The 25,476-nt window shown below is 45.4% G+C and overlaps 2 protein-coding genes across 6 annotated transcripts in view; one reads left to right on the top strand and one right to left on the bottom strand.

The window, feature by feature from the left end:
• ripor3 (RIPOR family member 3) overlaps positions 1-17,432 on the top strand; it is a 34,735-nt gene extending 17,303 nt beyond the window's left edge. For 2 of the 5 annotated variants that reach the window (XM_079218230.1, XM_079218232.1), the window contains 16 exons: positions 1-22; positions 486-631; positions 2,921-3,044; positions 3,192-3,340; positions 3,589-3,723; positions 3,800-3,857; positions 3,939-4,127; positions 6,741-6,883; positions 6,956-7,097; positions 7,180-7,309; positions 7,881-8,063; positions 9,997-10,161; positions 12,684-12,886; positions 13,805-13,888; positions 14,096-14,186; positions 16,480-17,432. The exon at positions 1-22 is cut by the window's left edge and continues 104 nt beyond it. In XM_079218230.1, the coding sequence (XP_079074356.1) occupies positions 1-22; positions 486-631; positions 2,921-3,044; positions 3,192-3,340; positions 3,589-3,723; positions 3,800-3,857; positions 3,939-4,127; positions 6,741-6,883; positions 6,956-7,097; positions 7,180-7,309; positions 7,881-8,063; positions 9,997-10,161; positions 12,684-12,886; positions 13,805-13,888; positions 14,096-14,186; positions 16,480-16,577 (2,062 nt within the window). In that variant the 3' untranslated portion in view covers positions 16,578-17,432. Of the gene's footprint in view, positions 23-485; positions 632-2,920; positions 3,045-3,191; positions 3,341-3,588; positions 3,724-3,799; positions 3,858-3,938; positions 4,128-6,740; positions 6,884-6,955; positions 7,098-7,179; positions 7,310-7,880; positions 8,064-9,996; positions 10,162-12,683; positions 12,887-13,694; positions 13,889-14,095; positions 14,187-16,479 lie in introns of those variants that run through there. The other 3 variants (XM_079218231.1, XM_079218233.1, XR_013770993.1) reach the window with 2 other exon arrangements.
• A 3,368-nt stretch (positions 17,433-20,800) lies between these two features.
• LOC306737261 (H-2 class II histocompatibility antigen, E-S beta chain-like) lies at positions 20,801-25,476 on the bottom strand (the record flags this gene model as incomplete). The annotated part of the gene is made up of 6 exons (XM_079218977.1): positions 20,801-21,265; positions 21,494-21,610; positions 21,693-21,760; positions 22,290-22,503; positions 24,674-24,946; positions 25,422-25,476. The coding sequence occupies 6 exons, from the start codon at positions 25,474-25,476 to the stop codon at positions 21,240-21,242; spliced, it is 753 nt and encodes a 250-aa protein (XP_079075103.1). The 3' UTR covers positions 20,801-21,239.

A 25,476-nucleotide genomic window follows, 5' to 3' on the forward strand; every position in this document is an offset into this window, starting at 1 on the left:
TCACCACAACTTTGAGATCAAGGTAACACACACAGAGACACACACACAATACCTACAATGCCTAGAGATACACACAATACCACAATGCCTAGAGATACACACACAATACCCACAACGCCTAGAGATACACACACAATACCCACAATGCCTAGAGATACACACACAATACCCACAATGCCTAGAGATACACACACAATACCCACAACACCTAGAGATACACACACAATACCCACAACGCCTAGAGATACACACACAATACCCACAACACCTAGAGATACACACACAATACCCACAACGCCTAGAGATACACACACAATACCCACAACACCTAGAGACACACACATAATACCCACAACGCCTAGAGATATTCACAGAATATACTGTGATGTTTCTACATTTACTCATGTAAAGGACTGGAATACATCTTGTGTACTTTTCGATGTATTTGTACTGCATTATAAACACTTTACCGTGTCTCCGGTCAGGTGACGGAGGCGAAGGGTCTGGGTTGGCTGCTGGTCGGCATGGTAACGTGTGCCAGCGCAGACTTCTTCTTGGCGAGAAGTCAGATGATGGTGGTGGAGGTCACAGAGCTGGGGACCATGAAGCTGCAGCTGGAGGTCACATGGAGGTACACACACAGACACACTACACACTACACACACACACACACACACACACACACACACACACACACACACTATACAGAGACATGCACACACATAGAGACACACACAACGACTGCAGCAGACGAGAAGAACATGTGTAAACTAGATGAGTCAAATGTGTGTACGTGCATCTTTAGATATCATCACTATCTGAATCTGTGTATTTGTACCTTTAGATATCATTACTCTGTGAATGTGTGTATTTGTACCTTTAGATATCAATACTTTCTGAATGTGTATATTTGTACCTTTAGATATCATTACTCTCTGAATGTGTGTGTTTGTACTGTTAGATATTGTAACGGGACCGGTCCTGACCTGGTCAGAACTTAGGGGGAGCGCCTACTCCTTACGCCAGCTGTGTAAGGAAGGCCCGTTTTAGAAGCCTGAGGTTTCCCTCTCAGTTTGCTTTGATTACAATTTATAGAGACAATGACGGATGTTAAAAACCCCATTCGTTCGGTTTCCCCATGGCCTACCTGTACTATTGAGCCATGTCTCCACCGAACTGTTTCCTCTATTAGGAAAGGAAGATGAACCGTTTAACACACAGTGCAACCCAAACGATTACTGTAACGAACCTCTGAGAGTTTAAAGTATTGTAATAGTTTGTTCCTTTTTTTTGTCCTTTATTTTAGTCCGTTTTGTTACTGCAGTTGGTGCATTTCTGGTTGCGCTCTTATTTTGAAGGTAGAAAAAACGAAAGTTGTTCGTAAGAAACGGCAGAAAGGAAAAGTTGCCATTACAACGGAAAACAGTGGTACAAAGGTTACGTTTGTTACGTATGTGTCAGAACTTAATCTAATCAACTGCTATTTCCGTTTTTCTTGCTAGTTCTTACGGTGAGTTCAATAAACCAATAAACCTTTAAGAACCATCAGTTAAAGATTCCAGACCATAATTCAGCCGGGGATGCTACAATTACTTACATTTGTCTGGATCTGGAAACGAGGCAGGATCGTGCTGGATTGTGTTCCCTGGTCAATGGCCTCGGCCCGGTGGTACCTTCTTCGTCTCGAAAAACCTGGAAGTTATCTTATTCCATTAAACGGGAGTCCCCATTGAGTAGAGTTCTACACTCTTATTTTAGAGTATATATTTTATTTCAACAAAAGTTATTATACACACAGTACCATAACTGAGTCTTTTTCTTTACTTGGAGGTTTTCCCCGCAGTAGCTAAGAGTCAGTTCACCAGTATTATATGTTTTAAAAAGCTACAAGTGTAAAAAGTCACATTGTAATTCATCAACCGCTTCTTTTTTGTCTTGGAGCAAATCCCTGCAGCGCTTAGAAGCAGTTACCAGTAATTACAATATGGGAAAGTCTCAGTTTGATTTCTCAAACTGAATTGTTCCATCTCAGGGACAGAGCCCAAGAGGAACTGAAGAGTGCCCAGTTTATCACAGTATATATAGGCAAGTGTGTTGGAAGATGCCTATCGAGATAGTGGGAGTGACTGAGTAGCAGGTGCGTGTGGTTACAACATGCTTTTGACCTCGGTCACACGTTCAAAAGTGTTTGTAGTTACCGTTTCAGAGCAACTTCAAGACAAGTGTCAGACAGATTTATGTATCCTTGAAACATTTAGTGGGACTAACTGGCGCCTTTGTACACAGATTTGACAGGTGGGACCTGTCGATGCTGCCTGGGGGTCATGGGGTCATGTTTAACTGAACAGGTGTCAGACAGATTACGTGTATTTGAGACATTGTGATTAATCGGTGTCTGTGGTTCAACATCCCCTGAACCTGATCACACGTTCAACAGTGTTCGTGGCCACAGCTACAAGAATACAGATTAAAAACACACAAAGGTCAGCTGCAAGGCACAGGATCTACTTATTTAGACCTGTGTCATGTGATATATAAATGTCATAATAAACAGGAATGTACTTCAGCGTATTAAGTGTGATGGAAGACAATTTCACTCAAAGCAATTAGCATAATGCAACGTGATAAAAAAACTATTTCACTCAAAACAATTTAGTTAAATGCATCGTGATAAAAGACTATTTCACTCAAAACAATTTAGTTATAATGCATAAAGAGAAAATGAAAAGAACTTAGAAAAGAAAAGAATAGAGAAAGAACTCATACTTTACATAATCCAATCCTCAACAACCTCAAACAATATCATTACTATCTGAATGTGTGTATTTGTACCTTTAGTTATCATTACTCTCTGAATGTCTGTGTGTATTTGTACCTTCAGATATCATTACTCTCTGAATGTGTGTATTTGTGCCTGCAGTCCCTTTGACAGCTCTGATAGGATGAAGCCGCTGTCCGTCAGCAGACAGTTGTTAAGCAGGAAGAGTTCAGTTTACAGCTGGACGGCGCCGAGTACCCCGTCCTTCACGGAGAAGTACTTCATGGTAAGTACAATACACACACACACACACACACGAGCACGCACGCACGCACACACACACACACGCACGCACACACACACACACACACACACGCACGCGCACGCACACACACACAAACACTCACATGGCCTCATGGCTCCTCCTCCTCAGCAGTCGATGATGCGAGAGCTGCAGGATGGAGGCGGTTCGTCTCTGGTGTTGAGAGGTCGACCAATCAGAGGAGGCGTGTCTCTGATCAGCTTCCTGTCCAACCCATCGCACGCCGCCGTCCTAGCGCGCGGCGCTCAGAGCCCCTTCAGGTATCCGGCTTTAACGAGACGGTTCTATTGCCATAATAATGTTGTAATAATGTTGAGTACTGTCTGAATGAGGAGTGTTCAGACGAGGAGTCCTTCCTCAGATGTTTGCTTTGAATGAGTGTTATAAAACTTAAGTTTTATAACACCCAGAGACCCAGACTCTGGGACCCTGCAGAGTCCCAGACCTGCATGGTCCAAGAGTCTGGGTCTCTGGGTCTCTGTAAGCAACAACAAAGCTGTTCCTCCAGTCTCAGATGGACCCCCAGCCAGGGCACCAGTCTGGGGGGAAGCCCGACCCAGGTCCTGGAGGAGAAGGAGAGGAGGAGTGATGAAGAGGAGGAGGAAGAGGCGTGGGGAAATGGTCCTCCCTCTCCAGCAGAGAGGTGAAACAGCAGTTCAGCAGGCTGAATCATCATGAGTCATAACCTGCTCACTAATGGAGGGCCCTCTTTCTCCCAGATCCAGGACTCCTGACCTCCTCAGAAAGAACACGGACCAGGACCCCCTCCGGGTTCAGGTAAAACACACCTGAGGCTCCTGCAGGAAGTGGTACCTGGTGTGTTTGGACTCATTTAATCTCCCCACGTTTTTGTTGCAGGACTCCCCAGAATGTCGGTCGTATTCTTCCCCTCCCCCGACCGTAATCCCCTCCTCCCCCGCAGACCTCACCCTCCGGCTTGGAGCCCTGATGATAGAGCTGGAGGAAACTTTGAGGAACCAGAACGGCGCTGAGAAGGAACTGAGAGGCCTGGACCAGCAGGTCCAGCACCTGGCTACCATCCTGAAGGTACTGTATGTACTTATACACACGTTTACACACCTGGCTACCATCCTGAAGGTACTGTATGTACTTATACACATGTTTACACACCTGGCTACCATCCTGAAGGTACTGTGTGTACTTATACACAAGTACACACACCTGGCTACCATTCTGAAGGAACCAGCACCCCGGTCTGCCAGTCCATGGGCACTGTTCCCGACCCCCATGCAACATTGAAGAGGTGTGTCAACCAAGACAGCCCAACAACGTCCAGCGCCTCCAGCATCTCAGGATCTCATCCCCCCGGCACCACCAAGGAGCTTTTTGACTACCTTAGTGGCCTCCAGCAGGGATATAGGTACAACCACCCAAAGTCTTAAGGCACTGCCCCCTCTCCTGGAGACATGTTCGCCGGGTTAAAGAGTTTCTCAAATTGCTCTTTCCACCGCCCGACGTCCCCCGTCCGGGTCAGCAGTTCAGCCTGGAGTAGACCCTGCTTTCCCTACCTGAGCCTTTGGATGGTTTGCCAAAACCTCCTTGAGGCCAACAGAAAGTCCTTCTCCATGGCCTCCTCAAACTCCTCCCATGCCGGGGTTTTAGCATCTGCGACAACCACAGCTGCAGCCCTTCTGGTCTGCCAGTACCTGTCAGCTGCTTCAGGAGTCCCCTGGGCCAGCCAGGCCCGAAAGGCCTCCTTCTTCAGCTTGAAGGCTTCCCTCACCCCCGGTGTCCACCACTGGGTTCTCGGGTTTCCGCCACGACAGGCACCGATGACCTTCTGGCCACAGCTCCTAGCGGCCACGTCCACAATAGAGGCTTTGAACATGGTCCACTCAGACCGTGTCCATGTCCCCAGCCTCCCCCGGAATGTGTGAAAAGCTCTTTTGGAGGTGGGAGTTGAAGACGTCCCGGACAGGATCCTCCGCCAGACGTTCCCAGTTCAACCTCACTACACGTTTGGGCTTGCCAGGTCTTTCTAGCCGGCTCCCCCACCATCTGATCCAACTCACCACCAGTCTCTCTTCACCCGAGTGTCCAAGACATACGGCCGCAGATCAGATGATACGATTATAAAGTTGATCATTGATCTCCGGCCTAAGGTGTTCTGGTACCAGGTACACTTATGAGCCTCCTTATGTTCAAACATGGTGTTTGTTATGGACAAACTGTGGCTAGCACAGAAGTCCAATAACAAAACCCCGTTCCGGGTTCAGATCGGGCAAGCCGTTCCTCCCAATCACCCCCTCCAGGTTTCTCTGTCATTCAATTCAATTCAATTCAATTCAGTTTATTTTATATAGCCCAACATCACAAATTTAAGTTTGCCTCGGAGGGCTTTACAATCTGTACACATGACATCCCTTTCCCGGGACCTCACATCGGATCAGGAAAAATTCCCCCAATAAAGACAATAAAAACCCTTTCACAGGGAAAAAAGGGGAAAAAACCTGAGGGAGCGCAACAGAGGAGGATCCCTCTCCCCGGATGGACAGAAGCAATAGATGTCATGTGGCCAGAATGAATAACGTAACGAAGTTACAGCACATTTAATGAATATGATTCATACAAATGATTCATATAATGAGTAGTAGGCATGGTCAATGATCCAAATAGCCACGATCCATTAAGCAGAAGGAGGAGAAAGGAGGCCTCCTGGAGAGGCCTCCTGGAGAAGGACTTTCTGTTGGCCTCAAGGAGGTTATGGCAAACCATCCAAAGGTTCAGGAAGGGAAAGAGAGTAGGGGCATCAGCAGGGCCATGGCAGCTGGCAGGACTGGTTCCAGTCAGCCACGATCCATGGTCCTCCCCCCTGGTTCCAGGCAGCCACGAACACAGAACAGTAAATGACCTTGTAATAATTGAACAGCACATGATGGATATCTGTAGTCTATCTCATAGCTCATCCTATCATCATAGTCTCCCGGAGAACTCGTCGGCAGGCGGCGCCCTTTCCAGAAACTCTCCCACCGACTTCAAGAAGGCCGGATACTCCAAACTGCTGTTCGGTGCATAAACACAAACAACAGTCAGAGTCTTACTCCCCACAACCCGTAGGCGCAGAGAGTCGACCCTCTCGTTCTCCAGGGAAAACTCCAACACAGCAGTGATCAGCTGGGGGCTCGATCCCCACTCCCGCCCGGTGCCTCTCCTGGGCAACTCCAGGAGCTTGGTTCCAGAGCCCGTGCTGTGCGTGGAGGAAAACCCAACTATATCTAGCTGGTACCGCTCCACCTCCTGCACCAGCTCTGGTTCTTTCCCCACTAGTGAGGTGACGTTCCACATCCCTAGAGCTAGTCTATGCTGCTGGAGGTCGGTCCGCCCAGGCCTCCTGCCCGGCCCGCCGCCCGGTCTGCATAGCACCCGACCCCGATGCTTCTCCCTGCGGGTGGTAAGTCCACAGGATGGCTGCTCCATGATCTTTCTTCGGGCTGAGCCCGACCGGGCCCACCAGACGCTCGTCGGGTCTGGCTCCGGAAGGTACTGTGTACTTATACACATGTACACACACCTGGATACCATCCTGAAGATACTGTGTGTACTTTTTCACCTGTACACACACCTGGCTACCTCTCTGAAGGCACTTTTGTGTACTTGTACACCTGTACACACACCTGTACTCCATCTTTCCCTCCGCAGAATGACCTCTCTCTGCTGAGAGGCTTATCCTCAGAGGAGACGCTCGCTGTGGAAGAAGTCCTGGGCAGCTTTGACTTCCTGTCACATGACTCCAACGACGATGATGCTTCCTGTTCGGGCAGCCTGATGCTGAAAGGCAGTGGGTGAGTTGATCACAGATACATAATCAATATATAACTCTATATTATATTTGAACATCTCTGCGTCTCCACCAGTTCTCTGCAGCGGAGCGATCTGAGGAGACTCGGCCAATCGACTTCTGAGGAAGAGTTGGTCATCCCCCCGCTGACCTCTGGGCATTGGGGTCTGGACCAGGCGCTTGAGACTCACCTGGACATATGTTGCATCCTGCTGCAGGTACAGAGCTCCGTCCTCATGGACCCCGTCTTCACATCTTTGTGTCTCTTTCTAACGTCCAACACACACAACGTCTCCTCAGACGATCGGGACGACCGGCTTCAGCCCCTCCAGGACGGAGCTGCTGCAGGAGATGAGCCACCAGGCTGAAGTCCTGCAGACCATCAGCTGCTTGCTGCTGGAGAAGCACAGCGGCATCTCTGCTGCAGACGGTGAGGGACCGGCTCTCCACCGACGCTCTCCAGAACCACGCTGCACTGACTCATTTATACATTTACAGGATGCACTATTTCAAAGTATTTCCATGAATTTAGAATAGTGAGCCCACACTTCTGAACGTTAACCATCACGGTTTAAATAAAGTTTCCTCCTCCAGTTTCCAGTAGAACATGTGATCAGTAGAGCATGTGACCCCTAGAACATGTGATCATGTGATCAGTCGAATATGTGATCAGAAGAACATGTGATCAGTAGATCATGTGACCAGTAGAACATGTGATCAGGACATCATGATGTTCCTCTAGTCTCTGATCATGTGACTTTGAAAACAAGTAATCAGTGTTTAGACCAACAGGAGGAGAGCTAGTAAAGTTAGCAGCACCGCTAACAGAGAACCAGCGGAGGTTCCCTTGAGTTAAATGATGATGCGTTCAGGCTCTGCTCAGTGAAAATGAGTACTGGCTGAAGGTAAATGGTAACATTCTCATGATGGGTTAGGGTTAAGGTTGAAAAGGAGTGGTGGCCATGTCCCTAAACAGAGCTCTTCGTCCTCTTCGTCTTCAGTCCTCCCGGAGGCCCATAGAATGAGGGAGGTGCTGCTGTTCTGGGATGGGTGCGTGGCGGACGTCGGCGTGGTAGACGAGTGCGTGGCGGACGTCGCTCCGTTCTGCTGCGCCGCGAGTCGGTTCTGCCAGACGCTGAAGGAACGCTTTGCCCACAAGATGGAGGCTGACCAGGCAGACGCAGGTACAGGTGGACACGGGTACAGACTATATACTTTATTTAAATGAATGTTCTTGGTGGATAATCATGTAAGATGTTTATGTTTAAGAAGAGGGGACGGGAGAGTGTGCTCAAACTATTGGGGTATCACACTACTCGAAAGCTTATGCGAACCTCAGATTCAAGACTAGCAGTGTGGATTCCGTCCCGGTCGTGGATCAGTGGACCAGCTCTTTACCCTCAGAGATTACTGGAGGGGTCCTGGGAGTTTGCCCAACCAGTCTACATGTGCTTTGTGGACTTGGAGAAGGCTTTCGACCGGGTCCCTCTGGGGTTTTTGTGGGGGGTGCTGCGGGAGTATGGGGTGCTGGACCCGCTGGCACGGGACATCTGGTCTCTGTACTGCAGTAGGAGCTGTGTTCGTATCCTCTGTAATAGTTCAGACACGTTCCCGGTGGGTGTTGGCCTCCGCCAGGACTGCCCTTTATCACCGGTCCTGTTCCTGACCTTCATGGACAGGATATCTAGGCGCAGCCAGGGGGCGGAGAGGATCTGGTTCTGGAGTCTCGGGATCACCTCTCTGCTGTTCACGGATGATGTGGTCCTGTTTGCCTCCTCGGATTGTGTCCAGCATTCACTGGGGCGGTTTGCAGCCCAGTGTGAAGCGGCAGGGATGAGAGTTAGCACCTCCACATCTGAGGCCATGGTGCTCTGCAGGAAACCGGTGGATTGCTCCCTGCAGATGGGACAGAGTTCTACCCCAAGCGAAGGAGTTCAAGTATCTCGGGGTCTTGTTCTCCAGTGAGGGAAAGGTGGAGCGGGAGATGGACAGGAGGGTCGGTGCGTCTGCAGCAGTAAAACAGAAGCTGTACCGTCTTGATGAAGAGGAGCTGAGCTGGAAGGAGAAGCTCTCAGTTTACTGGTCGTCTACGTTCCAACCCTCACCTGTGGTCACGAACTCTGGGTCAAAACCCAAAGAACGAGGTTACAAGCGGCCGACATGAGTTTCCTCTGTAGGGCTCAGCCTTAGAGATAGAGTAAGGAGATGAGTTCCCTCTGTAGGACTCTTAGCGATAGAGTAAGGAGATGAGTTTCCTCTGTAGGGCTCAGTCTTAGAGATAGAGTAAGGAGATGAGTTTCCTCTGTAGGGCTCAGTCTTAGAGATAGAGTAAGGAGATGAGTTTCCTCTGTAGGGCTCAGCCTTAGAGATAGAGTAAGGAGATGAGTTTCCTCTGTAGGACTCTTAGAGGGGGAGTAAGGAGATGAGTTTCCTCTGTAGGACTCTTAGAGATAGAGTAAGGAGATGAGTTTCCTCTATAGGGCTCAGTCTTAGAGATAGAGTAAGGAGATGAGCTTCCTCTGTAGGACTCAGCCTTAGAGATAGAGTAAGGAGATGAGTTTCCTCTGTAGGGCTCAGCCTTAGAGATAGGGTAAGGAGATGAGCTTCCTCCGTAGGGTGGCCGGGCTCAGCCTTAGAGATAGAGTAAAGAGCTCGGACATCAGGAGGAGCTTGGAGTTGAGGCTCTGCTCCTTCGTGTCGAAAGGAGTCAGCTGAGGTGGTTCAGCATCTAGTCAGGACGCCTCCTGGACGCCTCCATTAGAGGTTTCCAGATACGTCCAACTGGTAGGAGACCCCGGGGAAGACCCAGGACACGCTGGAGGGATTATATCTCCCAGCTGACTGGGAACGCCTCGGGATCCCAGAATGATCTGGAAAGTGTTGCGGGTGAGAGGGAAGCCTGCTGGACCTGCTGCCACTGAGACCAGACCCGGATAAGAGGATGAAGATGGATGGATGTTTATGTTTATGTTTATGTTTATATTCAAACTGAATAGAAGTGAAAGAATAAAGAAACTCAGCAGGTTGAAGAAGTTAAAGTCTCTCATCTCCTGAACTCCTCTTCCTCCTCCTCCTCCTCCTCCTCCTCCTCCTCCTCCTCCTCCTCCTCCTCATCAGTGTCCTCTCAGCTCCTGCAGCAGCTCCAGTCCTCCTCCCGCTCGGTGCCCAGCTCTCGTCCGGTCTGCAGCCCAGAGAGAGTGACCGTCTTCCAGCTGTCGGTGTTTCTGAAGCGCTGGAGCCTCCAGGAGCTGGAAGAGCACATCTCACGTGTGTCCAGGGAAGGTCGGTCCTCCATCTTTAAACATCTCTCTCTCTCTCTCTCTCTCTCTCTCTCTCTCTCTATATATATATATATATATATATATATATATATATAGGTATATATATATATATATATATATATATATATATATATATATATATACGTATATATATATGTATATATATATATATACGTATATATATATTTATACATCTATACATATTCAGTGGTGGGCCGTCAGGGCCTGCTAAGTCTTCTCTGCTGGCCTAAACAGAATCACAAAGTTATAGCTATTTTATAATTTAATTATTTTTCCATATTAGCTTATTTTCTCATTGCACACCTCCTGTCTTCCTCTGTTGCTCTGCTTCCAGCCTGCAGCGCTGCTTCCAGTGCAGCTTTTTTTAAGGAAAGCTTTCATCCAATCAGATCTTTAGTTTGACATGCTGGGTGTATTCTTTGACGTGCAGCGCCTGCATGCTTGCACTGGACGTATGATTGGTGGTCAGTGGGCCAGCGTCAGCATTAACATGCACTGTGATTGGTCAGTGGGCCAGCGTGACTTTAGTCAACAGAAAGCTAGCTAGCTGCTAGCAGAACTCAGTAGCAGTAAGAAGAGTTCAGGATGAAACATAAGAGAAGTGATGACATGTTTAGTGTTTTGCTTGGTGTTTTTTTTTAACACTCAATGGCTGAAGGAGGAGAAACGGACTAGCTGGTGGATTTTCATGATGTTGCGTAGCATGGACCTACAGAATGTTGTGCAGCATATACCTACAGGATGTTGTGCAGCATGGACCTACATGATGTTGTGTAGCATGGACCTACAGAATGTTGTGTAGCATGGACCTACAGGATGTAGTGTAGCATGGACCTACAGGATGTAGTGTAGCATGGACCTACATGATGTTGTGTAGCATGGACCTACAAAATGTTGTGTAGCATGGACCTACAGAATGTTGTGCAGCATATACCTACAGGATGTAGTGTATCATGGACCTACATGATGTTGTGTAGCATGGACCTACAGAATGTTGTGTAGCATGGACCTACAGGATGTAGTGTAGCATTGGACCTACAGGATGTAGTGTAGCATGGACCTACAGGATGTTGTGTAGCATGGACCTACAGGATGTTGTGTAGCATGGACCTACATGATGTTGTGTAGCATGGACCTACAGGATGTTGTGTAGCATGGACCTACACGATGTTCTGTAGCATGGACCTACAGGATGTTGAGCAGCATGGACCTACAGGATGTTGTGTAGCATGGACCTACAGGATGTTGTGTAGCATGGACCTACATGATGTTGTGTAGCATGGACCTACAAAATGTTGTGTAGCATGGACCTACAGAATGTTGTGCAGCATATACCTACAGGATGTAGTGTATCATGGACCTACATGATGTTGTGTAGCATGGACCTACAGAATGTTGTGTAGCATGGACCTACAGGATGTAGTGTAGCATTGGACCTACAGGATGTAGTGTAGCATGGACCTACAGGATGTTGTGTAGCATGGACCTACAGGATGTTGTGTAGCATGGACCTACAGGATGTTGTGTAGCATGGACCTACACGATGTTCTGTAGCATGGACCTACAGGATGTTGAGCAGCATGGACCTACAGGATGTTGTGTAGCATGGACCTACAGGATGTTGTGTAGCATGGACCTACAGGATGTTGTGTAGCATGGGCCTACAGGATGTGTGAGATATGTGAGCATCACGTTGAATAAGCGGCTGCAGGAGCTGGTTTCCTCTACAAGTCTTTTAAAACGGGGCTACAGGTTTAATTCATGCTCAATGTTGAGCTAAGATCTGTTTTCTTTTCTGAGAGACGCAACAGCAGAAAAGCTGATCTAAAGGAGACCTCACTGAGACCTCACGAAGATCTCATGAGACCTCACAAAGACCTAAAGGAGACCTCATGGAGACCTCACAGAGACCTCACGAAGACCTAAAGGAGACCTCATGGAGACCTCACAGAGACCTCACGAAGACCTCATGAGACCTCACAAAGACCTAAAGGAGACCTCACAGAGACCTCACGAAGACCTAAATGAGACCTCATGGAGATCTCACAGAGACCTAAAGGAGACCTCACAGAGACCTCACAAAGACCTAAAGGAGACCTCATGGAGACCTCACAGAGACCTAAAGGAGACCTAAAAGAGACCTCATGGAGACCTCATGGAGACCTCACAGAGACCTCACAAAGACCTAAAGGAGACCTCATGGAGACCTCATGGAAACCTCACAGAGACCTCACAAAGACCTAAAGGAGACCCCATGGAGACCTCATGGAGACCTCACAGAGACCTCACGAAGACCTAAAGAAGACCTTATGGAGACCTCACAAAGACCTCACGGAGACCTCACAAAGGCCTCACGGAGACCTAAAGGAGATCTCACAAGAGATCATGGAGATCTCATGGAGACCTAAAGGAGATCTCATGGAGACCTAAAGGAGACCTCACGGAGACCTAATTAATGAGTCATAGAACCGGCAAATTTAATCTATTGATGGTCTGTTTCAGAGTACATCCTGTCAGCCTTGAGGAGCCCCAAAAGGAGGCGTGCTCTAAATAAGATGAGGGGGCGGAGCATCGCGGAGCTCCTCCCACTGAAATGCACGCTGCAGACTCTGGCCGCCCTGCAGATCGACTCCAACCACAAAGTCTGCAAAGCTGCAGCCAGCTGTCTGTGCAGGGCTGCAGGCTGCAGGGCCTTCAGGAGCCAGGTACCCAGCATGCTTATGTTTACTAGGTTAATAGGTTAGCATGCTAATGTTTACTAGTTCAACAGGTTAGCATGCTAATGTTGACTAGTTCAACAGGTTAGTTTAACAGGTTAGCATGCTAATGTTGACTAGTTCAACAGGTTAGCATGCTAATATTGACTAGTTCAACCAGGAGCCAGGTACCCAGCATGCTTATGTTTACTAGGTTAATAGGTTAGCATGCTAATGTTTACTAGTTCAACAGGTTAGCATGCTAATGTTGACTAGTTCAACAGGTTAGTTTAATAGGTTAGCATGCTAATGTTTACTAGGTTAACAGGTTAGTTTAACAGGTTAGCATGCTAATGTTTACTAGGTTAATAGGTTAGCATGCTAATGTTTACTAGGTTAATAGGTTAGCATGTTAATGTTTACTAGGATAACAGGTTAGCATGCTAATGTTGACTAGTTCAACAGGTTAGTTTAATAGGTTAGCATGCTAATGTTTACTAGGTTAACAGGTTAGTTTAATAGGTTAGCATGCTAATGTTTACTAGGTTAACAGGTTAGTTTAACAGGTTAGCATGCTAATGTTTACTAGGTTAACAGGTTAGTTTAACAGGTTAGTTTAATAGGTTAGCATGCTAATGTTTACTAGGTTAACAGGTTAGTTTAACAGGTTAGCATGCTAATGTAAAGACACAACAAGACAGGATAAAACACGACCACGGTCACAAACTATTGTGCTTCCCATCCACACACACCTGTTCCCATTAGCAGCTTACCTATACGCCTTGAACTGCATGTGCCACCTTGTGTTCAAATGCAGGAACTGCATGTCCCAATCCACCCTGTTGACATCCTCCTCCTCCTCCTCCTCCTGCTCCTCCTCCTCTTCCTCCTCCTCCTGCTCCTCTTCCTCCTCCTGCTCCTCCTCAGGCCCTGGTTTACTACACCGAGAGTTTGAAAAGCACTGACGTTCAGATCCAACAAGGCTCCTGTCTGGCTCTTAAATGTCTCAGGGTGAGCTCCTCACACACACACACACACACACACACACACACACACACACACACACAATCACAGGAATATCAACCTGTGTGTCTGTGCTGGTGCGTATTTGTGTGTGTGCGTGTGTGTGTGTGTGTGTGTGTGTGTGTGTGTGTGTGTGTGTGTGTGTGTGTGTGTGTGTGTGTGTGTGCGCGGGTGTGTGTGTGTGTGTGTGTGCAGGCCACAGAGAGCGTGGACCTCATAGCAGACTTGTGGCGATCAGCAGATGAAGATCTTTGCAGCACCGCCAGAGAAACGGTTCTTTCTTTTGGTACGTTCATAATATAATATAATAAACTTATTAGATCACATATACTGTATAGATACATATATAGTAGAATATTTGTTAGATAATATATACTGTATATATATATATATATATATACACATAGTATAATCTTTATTAGAAAATATATGTATAGTATGATCTTTATTAGAAAATATATGTATAGTATGATCTTTATTAGATCATATATATATATATATATATATAATATATATATATATATATAATTTAACTGATTAATCACATGACTTTTCTGCGCCAAATTCAATAATGAAGTAAAAACTAGTGTATTGTGCGCTTTTTTTTAAAAAGTAATGTTATCAGAAAAATATAACACTCTGGAGCAACAGCAAGTTAACATACATACATATATAGTATATAAATCAGTTTTCTTGTTTTTTCTGAACAGGTAACAGAAGAAACATTTGTCTTTCATCAGAAACAACACAAACAGTCTGTTCAGTAGTAAGGGTCCCTGTGAGGGACAAGCCCCTCCTTCTTTTGTCATGTTCAGTAGTAAGGGTCCCTGTGAGGGACAAGCCCCTCCTTCTTTTGTCATGTTCAGTAGTAAGGGTCCCTGTGAGGGACAAGCCCCTCCTTCTTTTGTCATGTTCAGTAGTAAGGGTCCCTGTGAGGGACAAGCCCCTCCTTCTTTTGTCATGTTCAGTAGTAAGGGTCCCTGTGAGGGACAAGCCACTCCTTCTTTTGTCATGTTCAGTAGTAAGGGTCCCTGTGAGGGACAAGCCACTCCTTCTTTTGTCATGCTCAGTTTGTTGCTGTCCTAATTCAGCAGCACTTGCTGGACTGTGGTTGAAGACTGTGTCAGGACATTGTTAACACACTGTTCTGCAGAGACACTGAGACAGAAACATAGAGACAGAAACAGACAGAGACAGACAGAAACAGACAGAAATAGACAGAGACAGAGACAGACACAGACACAGACAGACAGAAACAGACAGAGACAGACACAGACACAGAGCGCTCTCAGGAGACGTGTTTGACCAGCAGAAGTCTCTCAGCTTCATGTCTCTTCACTCTCCGTGCTCAGTGTGCTGACTTTACTGGAAACGTTCCACTGCTGCAACATGAAGGAAATGTTCCGCGCACTTTCCTGCAAAATGTCTGTCTTCTGTCTTCATGACAGTGAAAGCGTGTGGAGCAGCACCAGTTCGTCCATGTAGTGAACTGTAACTCCCAGGTAACTGTGTGCTGTCCTGCAGCAGAAGGCGCTACAGCGTCTCTCCGGGCCGTGGGACCGACCTGTTCTGCTGCAGGAGAGCACACAGTGGAAGAGGCTGAGCAACACCTAGCAGGAAGAAACATTATAATAAATAATAATAATGCATTTCATTTTTATCGCACTCTTCCTTCAAAAGAATCTCAGAGTGCCACACATATAGTAAAAACAAATAAAACTGATTAAAACATAGTTAAAGCAACCCATGAAAATAAAAAATAAAAAAAAGAATGTAATAGCTGATAATAAATTAACTCAAGGTAAAAAATGCCTTCCTGAATAAAAAGGTTTTTAGGCCAGTCTAAACAGAGTTCAGTGTCTGAGTTGCCCTCAGTGGTCAGGAGACCGTTGTTTCTTCCTGCTAGGTCGTCGTGCTCCGGGAAACTCAAGTCAGGAACGGAGAAGCGCTACAGTCTTTACTATAGCTTATAATTATTGTAATAATTATGATTCTCGACGGGTCGGATTAAAACGCCCACGGCCGTAGTTTGTCCACCCAAGAGTTAACGCATTATGAAAGATTTAACGCCGTTAAAAGGTTTCTGCGTTAACGCATTTTTTACGCGTTAATGTGCCCAGCCCTAATATATATACTTAAAGTATAATCTGTACTAGATAATATATATACATAGTATAATCTTTATTAGATAATATATATACATATAGTATAATCTTTATTAGATAATATATACTGTATACACATATAGTATAATCTTTATTAGATAATATATATATACATAAAGTATAATCTGTATTAGATCATATATATACATATAGTATAATCTTTATTAGATAATATATACTGTATACACATATAGTATAATCTTTATTAGATAATATATATATACATAAAGTATAATCTGTATTAGATCATATATATACATATAGTATAATCTTTATTAGATAATATATACTGTATACACATATAGTATAATCTTTATTAGATAATATATATATACATAAAGTATAATCTGTATTATTAGATAATATATATATATACATATAGTATAATATTGTATCTTTAATATGACTCTGCAGGTCCAGAGGTCCACTTGGTCTTCCAGATGGACCAGCTGTCCACTGAGATGCAGGAGGAGGTCTACCAGAACCAGGAGACTGAGACTACCTTCCTGTAGGAACCAGGTCCGGACCTGAGCCGGGTCCGAACCAGGACTGGACCTGAACCAGGTCTGGAGACATGAACCAGGTCTGGAAGGGCCTGAGCTTCGTCCAATGAGAAGAGACTTTCTCTTGAAGGGCCTGAGCTTCGTCCAATGAGAAGAGACTTTCTCTTGAAGGGCCTGAGCTTCGTCCAATGAGAAGAGACTTCACTGGACACCTGACTCTGTTGAGTTCTGCATCAAGGACGAGGAGTTTGAAGACGCGTCGAGCAGCTGTGAAACTATAAACTATAAACTAGACTCACTTTGGTCTACATGGTGCTTTATTGAGAAATGTCTTATTATTATACAAGTGTGTGAATGAGATGTTTAATGAGCAAAGCTACCACATTGAACCCTGAGGGACCAAGAAACGCCAAACAGGTTTCTACTGCTTTGGAATAATAATAATAATAATAATAATAATAACAATAACAATAACAACAACAGAGGTCCTGTGGCGTTCAGGGCTCCAGCGGGTCGTGGGTCACAGCCCTCTGGAGCAGCATTCAGGAGCTGGACTCTGTCCTTCAGGCAGATTTTAATTAATCGTGAGTTGATTTTAACGGATTCATATTTAAACACAATGTACAGTAAGGTTTATAATAAGGTAGAAAACACTCGAGGGTTTATGAAAGAGTCCAAGATGAGATGACATCACACGTTCACCCATGTGAAACCAAATCAGCTGTTCTGCAGCTCGCTGGTATTTTCATCAATTCATCTTCTTTGTTTTGTCTCTAAAATGTTTTCAGTGTTTTGTTTCATCATTTTGTTCAAACATAAAAACAGAATAAGCAGCCAATGAAGTTTATTATTATAAAAATTATTATAAAAAAATATGTGTGTGTCAACATTCATTTCCTTTCTTTCGAGGTCGTTGTTTATTCATCCTCTCGCCACAGAAACAGGCCGGTGCTGCCCTCTGCTGACTGAGTGAGTGAACTGTGAGGCTGCAGAACAGACTAGGACCTCTCTACTGAGACATCTCTACTGGGACATCTCTACTGGGACATCTCTACTGGGACCTCTCTACTAGGACCTCTCTACTAGGACATCTCTACTGAGACATCTCTACTGGGACCTCTCTACTGGGACCTCTCTACTGAGACATCTCTACTGGGACCTCTCTACTGAGACATCTCTACTGAGACATCTCTACTGAGACATCTCTACTAGGACCTCTCTACTGAGACATCTCTACTGAGACATCTCTACTAGGACCTCTCTACTGAGACATCTCTACTGGGACCTCTCTACTGAGACATCTCTACTGGGACATCTCTACTGAGACATCTCTACTGAGACATCTCTACTAGGACATCTCTACTGGGACCTCTCTACTAGGACATCTCTACTGGGACCTCTCTACTGGGACCTCTCTACTGGGACATCTCTACTGAGACATCTCTACTGAGACATCTCTACTGGGACCTCTCTACTAGGACATCTCTACTGGGACCTCTCTACTGGGACCTCTCTACTGGGACATCTCTACTGAGACATCTCTACTGGGACATCTCTATTGGGACCTCTCTACTAGGACCTCTCTACTAGGACCTCTTTACTGGGACATCTCTACTAGGACCTCTCTACTGGGACCTCTCTACTGGGACCTCTCTACTGAGACATCTCTACTGGGACATCTCTATTGGGACCTCTCTACTAGGACCTCTCTACTAGGACCTCTTTACTGGGACATCTCTACTAGGACCTCTCTACTGGGACCTCTCTACTGGGACCTCTCTACTGGGACATCTCTACTGGGACCTCTCTACTGAGACATCTCTACTGGGACCTCTCTACTGGGACATCTCTACTGGGACCTCTCTACTGGGACATCTCTACTGAGACATCTCTACTGGGACCTCTCTACTAGGACCTCTCTACTGGGACCTCTCTACTAGGACATCTCTACTGGGACATCTCTACTGAGACCTCTCTACTAGGACCTCTCTACTGGGACATCTCTACTGGGACCTCTCTACTGGGACCTCTCTACTGAGACCTCTCTACTAGGACATCTCTACTGGGACATCTCTACTAGGACCTCTTTACTGGGACATCTCTACTAGGACCTCTCTACTGGGACCTCTCTACTGGGACATCTCTACTAGGACCTCTCTACTGGGACCTCTCTACTAGGACCTCTCTACTGGGACCTCTCTACTAGGACCTCTCTACTGGGACCTCTCTACTGGGACCTCTCTACTGGGGTTATATTGGTTATATTGTACTCGAGCTAGTTGACTCTACTTTCAAAGATATGTTTTATCTCTGATGTGTGTTGGGTGGACACAGTGCTTGAGATTGAGGGGCTAGAAGTCAACGACCTCGACCTCATATACTTAATGTAGGTGTGGAAGTTATATCGTCGTTGACTTTACTTTCATAAAATATTCATTTTATGAAAGTACAAACAAATATAAATATGTTTTGACTCTGTTGTGAGATCGAGGCGGCCACCACGATGAGGCTTCTCCCGCCCACAATGGCTCAGGACTCCCCGATAAGTCAACATGACATGTATGAGGTCTAGGTCTTTCAGAAATATGTTTTGACTCTGATGTGTGTTAATGGTAAATGGACCCTTACTTGTATAGCGCTTTCCTAGTCTTCCGACCACTCAAAGCGCTTTAACACTACATGACATCATTCACCCATTCACACACTGATGAGATGAGCTACCATGAAGGAGCCACATCATTATCAACCATTCATACACCGTAGAACAGCTACGACATGTAGGGTTAAGTGTTTTGCTCAAGGACACATCCACATGGGCTAGCGGAGCCGGGGATCGAACCGCCGATCCTCAGATTGAAGGATGACCCTGCTCACCACTGAGCCACAGTCAGTGTCTGATGCGAGATCGAGGTGGTAACCACGATGAGGCTTCTCCAGCCCACGGTAGCTCAGGACTCTCTGATGAGGCTGAGTGTCCACCCGTTTTGACTCTGATGTCAGAGTCAAAACATATTTCTGGTAGTAAAGTCAACGACGATATAACCTCCACACCTTACATGACGTGTATGAGGTCGAAGTCGTTGACTCATCAGGGAGTCCCGAGCCACCGTGGGCTGCAGAAGCCTCATCATGGTGGCCGCCTCGATCTCACATCTGACACCCAACACACATCAGAGTCAAAACATATTTCTGAAAATAAAGTAAACTAGCTTGTGTACAATATCATCATTATTATCCTAATTTCCCCTCTTGTTTTCTCTTTTTTCTTGGAGTGAGTTTGTTGTTCTTTTTGTTCTTTTTGTTGTACACTGTACCTGAATATCCTGTGTACCAAAACATACAACTGAAAAATTGACAAAGAATGTGACTGAAAATATATGTTGTTATGTTGTTGAAAACTAAATAAAAAGATGAAAGGAGCTTAGCTTTCTTTTCCAGGTTGTACCCACTCCCAAATGTGGCCCAACCATGTTGGCTATGACTCTATAGTCCTTAGCTTCTCTGCGTGGGAGGGGTTTGAAAACTCACATTTCTCTCCTTCAAAGGTTCATAACTCCTCAGAAACTGCTTGAAACTTGCAGTGAACTTGCCTTGGATGACTTGAATGAGCACCCAAAGCAGCAAGTCTGCAGACGCTTTAGAAAGCTATCTTTTTTCAGGAACTTTTTATTGATGTAAATCCAACTGATTCTTAAAGCCTGTTGAGCCCTTTTATGTCAGGAAAATCAAGAAAAAATCATGGTATAAATCCACCCCCCCAAAAAAACATGTTAGCCATCAAATTAAACATAAAAATCAGGGCTACAATAATATATAATCCCGATGTACAACCTCTAAACACAACTCAAACAATAAATAGGATTAGGGGTTAGGGTTAGGGTTACTAGGGTTAGGGCTTAAAGGGCTACAAGAAAAGCCGTGCGTCAACAATCAGGATGTTCCTTCTGTCCGCATGAAGACGACAGCGCTCTAATAAATATATCAATATTTATGATGACCTCAGCTCTGAGTGGATAGATTGTGATTCATATTTGGACCAGACTCACGTGGGCGGTGTTATGTTTGACGGAGCAATGCTGGTTGTTTCCCCCTGTATTCAGTCTTTATGCTAAGCTAACCAGCTGCTGGTTTAGCTTCATTGGAGATGAGCAGCTAAACATGCTGTGATGCTTTGCATTGATTAATAGTACAATTATAGTATAGATAACATTTGTTCAATAAATCCAGAGTCAGAGTTTTCTGATTGTTTATTGTGGTTAGAAGACATTTCACTCCAGTAAAAATGTAAAAATATATAAATCTAACAGTCGCACAACCTACGAGCCCCAAATCATTAAATAACTGGATTATATCGATTCAAAGCAGTTATTGAGTCAGTTTGTGGATATATTGATTTCAGTAAAGCATCAAATCACATGAGAGGAAGCAGAGTTCACATCCAGCCGTGATACACCAGAGTCCAGACTAACCCTGATCCAGCACTGTCCAGTCCTGCATCAGGGTTAGACCAGCTGAGTATCAGAGTCCAGATCATGAGAATCAGATGCTGAGTCGGTCCAGCAGGTGGCAGCACTCAGTCTGCTGAGCAGGAAGCATGAAGCGGGTTGAAGCAGCTGCTGCTTTCCCTTCCATCTGACCAGGACCAGGACCAGGACCAGGACCAGGCCCGGCTCAGTTATTGGGGACCAGAATCCGACCTGTTTATGGTTTAAACAGAAGAACAGACGGGGGTCAGCCTCAAATCCAGATACCTCATCAATAAAACTAGACTGAACGGGTCTGAAACGTTGTTCAGAACAATGTGGTTTTAACACCAGACGGGTTTCAGAGGGTGTAGATGAACTACTTCCAGCCTCTGGTGGACCTGGTCTCTGAGTCTGGACTAAAGTAAACCACCACTGAACCAGCGTGTGCCCTGTTCTGACCTCCTCTGGCCTTCCTCTGGTAGTAGATGAATCCAGCCAGAGATAAGGTCAGACCCAGGACCAGTCCTGAGGCTCCGATGGCGATCTTGTTTCTCTCGGACTCGGGCATGGACGGGTCTGAGGACGGATAGGTAGACCGGTTAGCAGAGAGACGGGTTCAGAGGCTGGTAGACAGGTGTGCAGACAGACAGGTACTTACCCCAGTCGGTAACCAGAGGTTTGCTGAGGCTGAAGTGCTCCACCACACAAGAGATCTTCTCTCCAGACCTGCTGACACACAACAACACATCAGGGTCTCACACACACTCAAAGAACTGGTCCTGGACCTCGACCTGGACCCAACTGAACCTAAAGCTAACTGGACTAGGACCTGGTCCTGGACCTGAATCTAAACCAAACTGGACCCAGACCCAACTGAACCTAAAGCTAACTGGACCTGGTCCTGGAACCAACTAAACCTGAAGCGACCTGGACCTGAACCTGAATCTAAACCAAACTGGACCTGGACCCAACTGAACCCGAATCTGGATCTGAAGCTAACTGGACCTGGACCTAACAAAACCTGGACCTGGACCTGAACCTTGACCCAACTGAACCTGAAGCTAATTGGACCTGAACCTGGACCCAACTGAACCTGAATTTAACTGGACGTGGACCTGAAGCTAACTGGACCTGGACCTACCTAGACCTAACTGGACCTGAACCTGGACCTAACTGAACCTGAAGCTGACTGGAGCTGGAGCTGGACCTACCTAGACCCAACAGCAGCTGGACCTGGACGTGGAGGTCGACTCACCTGGGCGTGTACTCCAGGTGAGAGTGGACCTGGTAGTACCAATCCCCGTCTGCCAGCTCATCGGTAGAAGTGACCCCAGAGGTCTCTGGCAGTCCGTCTCTGGTCCAGCTCACCTTGATCTTCTGGGGGAAGAAGTCGAAGACGCTGCAGACCAACATGGACGAGTGTTTACCACCAGGGGGCGTCACAGAGCGCAGTCTGACGGAGGGAGGCGCTGGAACACACATTATAATGAAAAAAAAGGTTGAAAAAAAAAGGTCTACGGCGCAGAACCCTACACCGTAGCCTGACCTCCAAAAAAATCCTAACTACGCGTCGCGTTGACGCGGACTGTAAGCGCTGTGATTGGTCCGCTCAGAACGTAATTTCCGGCAGTTGCTTTTTCCCAGCCTCGACCGGTTTAGTGGTCGTACAGACCACCTCCACAAACGTCTTCTCTGTCGCCTGCGCTTCAACATTTGCAATATAAGCATTTGCTCTTCAATATTGATGAGCTCCAACTTTAATGCAGCCGCTCCAACTTGGTCGCCATTGTTTACTGTGACCGGAATTCGGCTATAACCCCTGAAACCACACAGACACACAGACACACCCCCTGGTGGCATGGCGGTTAATTGCAGAGCAACGCGGTCCCTCGACGCAGAACTTCGAATGCTCAACGACGGAGAACCATAAACTAGGCTTAACGGCGGTGATGCCGGGCGGAGCTTCTCAACGCTGATTGGCTTTCGCAACTCCGCATCGGGCGAATTATTGAGTTGAAATATTTCAACCCGAGCGAAAAAGCGAAAAAGCGGATTTGCGAATATTCGCAACGCCATTTCGCCTCTATTGCGACGCTCGGCGAAAAATCCGCTTTTTCGCAACCTAACGCGTCTGTGCATTGACTTAACATGTAATCTGGACGCGTGAACAGTAGTTCTAAAATGTTATCAAAGGTTCTTGGAGGTTCTAAAATGTTATCAGAGATTCTGAGAAGTTCTCGAATGTTATCAGAGGTTTCTAAATGTTCTTAAAGGTTCTAAGACATTCTAAAATGTTATCAGAGGTTCTACGAAGTTCTTAAATGGTCTAAAATGTAGTAGTACTACTACAATGACACCACTGTGAGTTCTACTCTCGGTAGGATGGGCTGCTTTGGCCCTGTAGGCTCTGTCATTGGTACACCTTCATTTCTAAGGCAGTCCTTGGTCTGCTCCCAGACTACCTGTGTGTCTCATCATCAGAGAAGTGTTGGACAGTATTCTGTGTGTTCTCAGGACTGCTTCATGCTCACTGTCCCAAAGGCCAGAACGGAGATGTGAAAGGTGATATGTTGCAGAATGATTTAAAGATCAGAGCTGATGCCACTGACTGCTTTTACATCTAGAATGAAAGAGATAGAGGCAGGTTCCCAAACATGTAAATGTTTCTTAAATTGACTCTGCTACGTCACCGTCTCTTAGCTTTTAGTTTCTATAACTTGTCTTGTTTTGTGTTTTCTGTCTGTAACTATGTGTTTATGCTGCTGCTGTCTTGACCAGGTCTCCCTCCAGGAAGAGATGTTTAATCTCAATGGGACTCTCCAGTTAAATAAAGGTTTAAATAAAATATATATACATGTTGTAGTAGCAGAGCTTCACCACCAGGTGGTGACAGAGACTTTAGTCTGATGTGAACGCCTGTTCAAATATGTCTGATATTATAAATCATAAAACGTTGAAACAACTTCATTTAAATCAAAGTGTTAAAATATTCTGCTTGAAAATGAAATAATTCTTAATAATAATAATAAAACCTTATCTGAGCTTTAGTTCAGTGAATATGATCATTGAGTTAATAATAATAATAAGAACTATAATAATAACAATAATAATGATCATGATAATAATGATATAACAATTATTATCCTAGTAATACTAATGATGGAATTATTATTAATAGCTTTAACATGGGGTGACAGAGCCTTCTCTATAGCTGCCCCCTCCCTCTGGAACTTTCTCCCCAAACCCATCCGAGACTGCACTGTCCTCTCCACATTCAAATCACAAATCAAAACCCACCTCTTCAGAACTGCTTTTAATGTCTGACTGTGTGCTCTTATTGTTTTTATTTATTTATTTTGTATCTGTTTTATTATTATACTTGTTTTATTACATAATTTTTAGGACATTGTAATGTTGTGTAAAGTGACTTTGAATACCAAGAAAAGCGCTATATAAATTAAATGCATTATTATTATTATTAATACTAATAACAATTATAATACCAAAACTAATTATACAAATTAACCTAATAATAATAACTATAGTATTATTATTAATAATACATATAATAATGTTAATATCTATAATAATAACTGTAATAATAATAATAATGATGATGTCACACAGACGCAGACTCACCAGACTTAGTCAGAACAGCCTGGTAGTCAATCTGGATGTTGTGTAGACAGTACCTCTCCTTCTGAGCCCTCATCGCAGCCATGAGTGAAGGGTCATTGTTCCAGTTCTCAGCGTTCTTCACTCCCGGCTCAGTGAAGCCAACATGTTTGTTCACCTTGCTGCTGAACCGGATGTACTCCATCTTGTTGTGGTAAAACGACCTGATGTACTCAATGTCCTGCAGCTCAGACGAGTTGAAGACACAATGGTCTGTCATAAACTCCATGAATCCATCTGAAGAACAACCAGGGTTATTGATTACTGATCACTGATCAGTAATCAGTGTATTGATCACTGATTGGTGTATTGATCAGTGTATTGATTAGTGATCAGTGTCTTGATCAGTGATCAGTGTATTGATCACTGATTGGTGTATTGATCAGTATATTGATCAGTGATCAGTGTATTGATCAGTGTATTGATCAGTGATCAGTGTCTTGATCAGTGATCAGTGTATTGATCACTGATTGGTGTATTGATCAGTTCAGTGATCAGTGTATTGATCAGTGTATTGATCAGTGATCAGTGTCTTGATCAGTGATCAGTGTATTGATCAGTGATCAGTGTCTTGATCAGTGTATTGATCAGTGATCAGTGTCTTGATCAGTGATCAGTGTATTGATCAGTGTATTGATCAGTGATCAGTGTATTGATCAGTGTATTGATCAGTGATCAGTGTATTGATCAGTGATCAGTGTATTGATCCTACCTGTTGCATGGAGGCCGATGAAGAGGAAGAGGAAGCTGAGACGGGATGAAGACAT

This window comes from Taurulus bubalis (genome assembly GCF_910589615.1).
Source record: "Taurulus bubalis genome assembly, chromosome: 5".
Lineage (NCBI taxonomy): Eukaryota > Metazoa > Chordata > Actinopteri > Perciformes > Cottidae > Taurulus > Taurulus bubalis.